The sequence below is a fragment of the Biomphalaria glabrata genome, chromosome 1 (assembly GCF_947242115.1).
Source record: "Biomphalaria glabrata chromosome 1, xgBioGlab47.1, whole genome shotgun sequence".
Lineage (NCBI taxonomy): Eukaryota > Metazoa > Mollusca > Gastropoda > Planorbidae > Biomphalaria > Biomphalaria glabrata.
In genome coordinates this window covers 50,338,985-50,344,984 of record NC_074711.1, presented here as the reverse complement: position 1 = coordinate 50,344,984, position 6,000 = coordinate 50,338,985, and the positions used below count along the sequence as shown (strand labels likewise).

Below are 6,000 nucleotides of genomic sequence, written 5' to 3'. Positions count from 1 at the left end.
TCTACAATAAACAATAAACGTCTTCCGAAAGGGTCAGGATGTAATAAAGATTAATTATGTACACACACACACACACACATATATATATATATATACATATAATTTTTTTCCGCGGGGGGGGCGGGGGATCCCCGCCCCCCCCCCCAAAACCCTCCCCGAAACAAAATCCTGGCTACGCCCATGATGCAAACCACACAACTTTCTGCGTTTCAAAACCTATTCAAATTTTGATCATTTTTATGTTAATGCAGATCTGAATGTCCATTGCAATGATGACTTGATCTGTAAAGGGGTTACATTTTTAAAAAATAAGTTGGATCTCATTCTTTGAACGATGCTATATATTAGAAATTGCAACGTGGAATACATATTAGAGGCCAAAAGAAAATCCACTGATGAGGGAAGACGTAGACGTCGTAAAGAACATTTAAATTGACCACCAGCTGAATATGCCATGGTTATGTCTTCGCTGGACGCGGCAAAATATCTAGTTTGCAGCTGGGGCTGCGTAGCCATGGAAAATACTGCATTTCTCATTAATCTTTCGACTCGACTGCCAGCCTTATGTATTAAACACTTTAAATTATGAATAGCTCTGCATTTTTTAATAACAATAAAAAAAATATATATTCAGTGATTAACTGGCAATAATTGAGTTTCTAAAATTTAATAAAATGAGTTGCCTAATTACATCAACAGTAGCCTATATGCATTACTTAACATTATATTGATACTATAATTTATTTTCCACTTCCCTGACTTCCCAGAGAAAAGAAAAAAACGACAACTCCTTCTCCAGTAGGATAATCTCTTTCATTTATAGTCTAAACACAATTTAAAACTTTGTTACCTACAGTTACAGATTAACTTGCTAACTTAACTATCTAATAATCTAATGATTCTATTCCATTCAACAAATGAGTCAATAGCGTGAGATAAATGAAAACTCTTTAATTTATATATATATATTTATAGAACTATGTAAGTATATAGGCCCGAATATACGGTACGAATATATTTAAATAAGAGTGTAATAAAATCCATATTTCGTATATCAATAATGTTATAGAATTGCTAGATTTAGGTCTAATTTTTGCCTTATAGATTAGTTTTTAGAAATTTAGATCTAGTACTCTTTTTTACTAGTAGATCTAAATCAGACTACTTTTAAGTCTAAGTTAAGGTTTAAGTTAAAGCTATTTGCCTAGTGTTGTACGGGGTTGTGACTCTAGATTCAAACTAAATATAATTGTAAATACTACAATAACTACATTGAATGAGCTCAACATTCACATTGTAATGTAATCATTGTTTTTTCCCCATTATATTGGGCCTATTTAGGGACGACTATAGGTTAATATAATCACTATTAAGTGTATAGATAGAGTATATAATTTTAAACTTTGTTTTTCTAGGTCTAGGCCCAGCACCTCGATCGGATCAGTCTAAATAGATAGGTCTTATCTCTAAATATCCAATACTACTATTACTAGATCTAGACTTCATCTAATTGGATTTAGATCTAAATTTAGGTCTACTTCGTACATCATTAATGATCTGAGAAAAGAACTCTGCTCTTGATCAAAAGCAGTAGATCTAGAACTAGAATAAGCCTGAAGCAGTAACATAAGCCATAAATTGCGTAACTTGACTAAAACGAAACATGTGAACTGAGGCTCGCGGTACTGCGTGGGCTGAAACGCTGTTCGCTTGACTAGATCAAGAATAAGCCGACAAACAGTAGATCTAACATGCAAAGCCATAAATTGCGTGATTTGACCTAATTTCCCCAACTCTAACATCCACTTTTTATAAATTGGCGTGTTTTAGTCGCCTTTGTTTTTAGAAACTAGCATTCCTGTAAAAAGGAATAGAGAAATACGCTAAGCCATAAACTGAAAAATTTGACCTAATTTCCCTTAAACTACGTCATCGACCTTGGTTGTCTGGGAAATACTGATCTCGAATGGCTTCGAGATTGTGAAATTTAATAGTCCCTAAAACTCACATTAAATTGCTTATATCTAAATAATTACAAAGAATATATGTCTAAAATTTCGTATGTATGTTTTTTTAAGCATTATGAATCTAAAAAAAAGTATAACACCGGTTTCCGCGTCTGACCCCAAAACCTCTTCAGTTGGTCTTTAAGTTTGTTTATTTTATAGGCCACTATACATACACTACGGTCTAAGTTGGTACCCAAGGAACATTTCTGCCAAGTTTTATCAAGATTGGTCAAGCGGTTTTTATTTCTAAACGCGGACATACATAGATCTACATACATACATACGCCAAACATTCTTCTTTAGTCATATATATATATATAATATATATATTAGTCATATATATATATATATATATATATATATATATATATATATATATATATATATATATATATATATACATACATATATAATAGATGGCGGGGGGGGGGGGGGGGGCAAAAAAATGGCTATGCCCATGGATCTAGCTAAACAGTCGGTCTACCGAAAACTGGACAAAAATCGCAACATAGTTTGGGAACCACTGAAAATCTCGATCTACCCGGAAAGCATCTTTAAAAATCCCCTGTATAGTGTATAGACAAAAATCTAGATCTAGGATCGAAACCTTGTCCTTGAATTTGCACAAAGATAGAAAAATCGATTCATACATCATCTACGGGGCCGGGTATAGATGTCTAGATCTAGATTTCTACATCTATGTGTCGATTTAGAAATGATTAATTATCTAGGATCTACTCTAGTCTAGATCTAGACTTGTAAACTAAATTAACTTATAATAAATACTACTTTATACTTATACTCACTCAGTGACTCACCTCCGAACTTCTAAAAAAATAATAGTCTTATACTTAGAAGACTCTTGAGTTTGAGTCAAGTAGTAATATTTTATTATCTACTCGTTATCTAGATCTAGAGACTTTAGTTATAGAATCATAACTTTTTAGTTTAGTTTAGTCTAGGCTAGAATAGATTCTAGTCTATAATCAAAATAATCAATAATGTTAGCCTATGTCAGTATATATTAATAATAATATAATATTATTAATATAACTATAAGCATAATTAGTATAATTATAGCCTAGATATAATATCTAGACTAGTATAGACTATATCTATAGAATAGTACTTTAATACTAATAGATCTAGAGTCTAGATCTGTTTCACTAATATTGCTAGTAAAATATTACTAAGTCACTATATATAATAAATATAATTATATATATATTTAATTATATTATCAGTGCTTCTTTTGTAAAAAAAAATAGGTGCCGGTATACTCAGTGATTGGGTGCCAGTACTAAATGATGGATTGCCAAACTTTTAACTACTAATAAATTAATACCTTTTTTTTACCTATCCCTTAGACTTAGTCTGTTGGACCGTTGGGGCACCAAGCAAGATTTGTCAACCGTCTTTCACCATTTCTCCCTGTTTTTTTGCCTTGTTTAAAACCTCTATCAATGGTAGGCCTGTCCATCGCTTTCTCTGTCTGCCTCTTCTTCTTTTTCCTGGTACTGTTCCCTGAAGGAAGGTCTTTGCGAGCCCCGTGAATCTTGTAATATGGCCATATATTTTAAGCTTGTGTTTCTTTACAATAGTTAGCAGGTCATCATGGGGTCCGATCGCTGCAGTAACCCTGTCTCTAATCTCTTGGTTTGTTATGCGGTCTTGGAAAGTGATGCCTAGGATCTCTCTGTAGCATCTCTTTCCATTGCTAGGATCCTCCTCTCTAGCTCTGCAGTCAGCATCCAAGACTTGCAAGCATATAAAAATGTGGCCATGACCAGGGAGCGCATCAGTCTACATACAAGAAAAGTAATAATTTTTTCCTTCCATTCAAAAAGGTGCTGGTATGCTGTACAGTCACAAAAAAAGCACTGTATATTATACAAGGGTTGCGTGGAATTTTGCTGTTTTTTTCCTTTAATTTTGTTTATTATAGGTGAGATTTTAATGCTAAGCATCACTTGCCCCATTGCAGCTAAGGTTAAAATTACCCCTTCTAGTGGGTTTTGAAGTTAAAACCCCCCTCTCTTCAATAAAACTAAAATAAAGCAAATGACAGTCACCAAATTCAATGAGCGTAGTTTAACGTCCAACGCCCCCCCCCCCCCCCCCAGTTTTTTTTTTTTTACATCAAAAACCACCTTTTCAATATAAAACTTAACACACTACAGTAGCCAAGATGGGTTTTGAGTTTAAAACCCCCCTCTAGAGTGTTTTAAGTTTAAGACTCCCATCATAGAGTTTTGAGGTTAAAAATACATGATACTGAAGTCCATCAAAGAGTAAGCCTTCAAAGCATCCACACAATCCTGATGCAGTCTCAGCCGTGATGGGTAGGCCACATCTGCAGAAGGGAAGACTTCTGCATTCCTAAATGACTCCTTTAGAAGAAAAGCAAGGCCAATCACACTTATAAGCTCCAGCTGGAATAACCTGACCAGTGTGCATTCAAAAATTCCGGGCTAACATACATCTCACCAGCCACATAAGGAGACACAAAACCCCAGTGCAAAGCCCTCACTCCCATGATCACAAAAGATGAGAAATACATAATAGACTAACTATATTATATATAATGGAAACTACAGTAACCGAATTCTATGAGTGTAGCCAATGGGTTCTTTGAGTTTCAAAGCCCCTTTCCAGATGGTTTTAGTTTAAAACCCTGCAACAGATGGTTTAGACTCCTCTTTTCAATAAAAAATCAAAACCAAACTTCCTCTTCCAACAAAAATAAAAGCAAAGCTACTATTACTCAAATTCATGAGTGTAGCCAAATGGGGTTTTGTGGTTTCCCTCACCCTCCAATAAAAAAATTTAGCAAAACTATAGTTACCATTTTCTATCAGTTGCCTGGCTCCAATAAATTGCAGAGAGAAGCAGATTTGTTTTTTGACCTACAATTTTTTAATGGAACAATAGCCAGTAATGCATTGTAGATACCAAAAAATTTGCTTTTTTTAAAATTTTAAATACTGGAAATAATGTGTGGTGCAGGGGCTCAGCCACGGACCCTGCTGAGGGAGCTTACAACGCTCCCCCAGACCTCTAGCTGACAAGGGCAGGGTGTCTACGTCTTTACACTAATTATAGGAAGAGCCTATTCTAGAGTACAAAAATATTAGAAAGAATAAAGGGTCAGAAAGTAATAAAGATTAATTATATATATAAATATATGTATACACACATACACACGTGGGGGGAACAAAATTCCTTGCTACGCCTATGATATATATATATATATATATATATATATGTCAAAAGAATCCCTGCACTTTGCTGGTAACATTCAGTGAGTCGTGAAAACACCTTACAAAATAATTAAACTTGCTCTCACACACACACACATATCTGTAACAGGTGTCGCTGGCTGCTAATGCTAGTATATAATATGTATATATATATTAACTTGATTTGTCTTCACTGGCAGGTGTTTTTTTTTTTTTTTTTTGCATATTTAATCTATGCTCAATAAAATTTCTGTTTCTGACCAAATATAGATGGCGTCAAAACTAAAAGCCAACTATCACATTCCATTATGTGAAAGAGAATCTCACTTAAAATGGATTAATGAATTGAGTAAAAGGTTAAAAGCTAAACAAGAAACATGCATTGAAAAATACCCTTTGAGTAAGTATTGTCTTTCATTGACCAATACTCTCTAAGTGTTGTTTATCATTGACCAGTACCCTCTAAGTGTTATTAATCATTAAGTTATAGTTAAGTTTTATTAAGTTAATTAAGTTAAGAACAAATTGGTACAAGTGCTGCATCTGCCCTAGTGCCATCATAGAATGGAATGTGTTGCCTGAATCAGCCAGGAAAACAAATGACTTATCAGAGTTTAAGTCCACCAATTAACATGCATGACTATTTTTTTTATAAACTTCAAACATCCCACAAATTAATGTAGGTTTCTATACTCAGAGACCACTTTGTATTTCTTCAGCTTACCTATTTCATTGCTGCAAACATGTTGAAC

General features: G+C 34.0%; 1 protein-coding gene across 8 annotated transcripts in view; it reads left to right on the top strand.

Annotated features, from left to right (window-relative positions):
* The first annotated feature begins 2,472 nt into the window (after positions 1–2,472).
* Positions 2,473–6,000, top strand: part of LOC106060163 (uncharacterized) — a 35,822-nt gene continuing 32,294 nt past the window's right edge. For 3 of the 8 annotated variants that reach the window (XM_056041656.1, XM_056041610.1, XM_056041663.1), the window contains exons 1-2: positions 2,733–2,751; positions 5,519–5,648. In XM_056041656.1, coding sequence (XP_055897631.1) covers positions 5,519–5,648 — 130 coding nt within the window. In that variant the 5' untranslated portion in view covers positions 2,733–2,751. Of the gene's footprint in view, positions 2,577–2,645; positions 2,890–3,181; positions 3,828–5,518; positions 5,649–6,000 lie in introns of those variants that run through there. The other 5 variants (XM_056041651.1, XM_056041644.1, XM_056041626.1 and 2 more) reach the window with 5 other exon arrangements.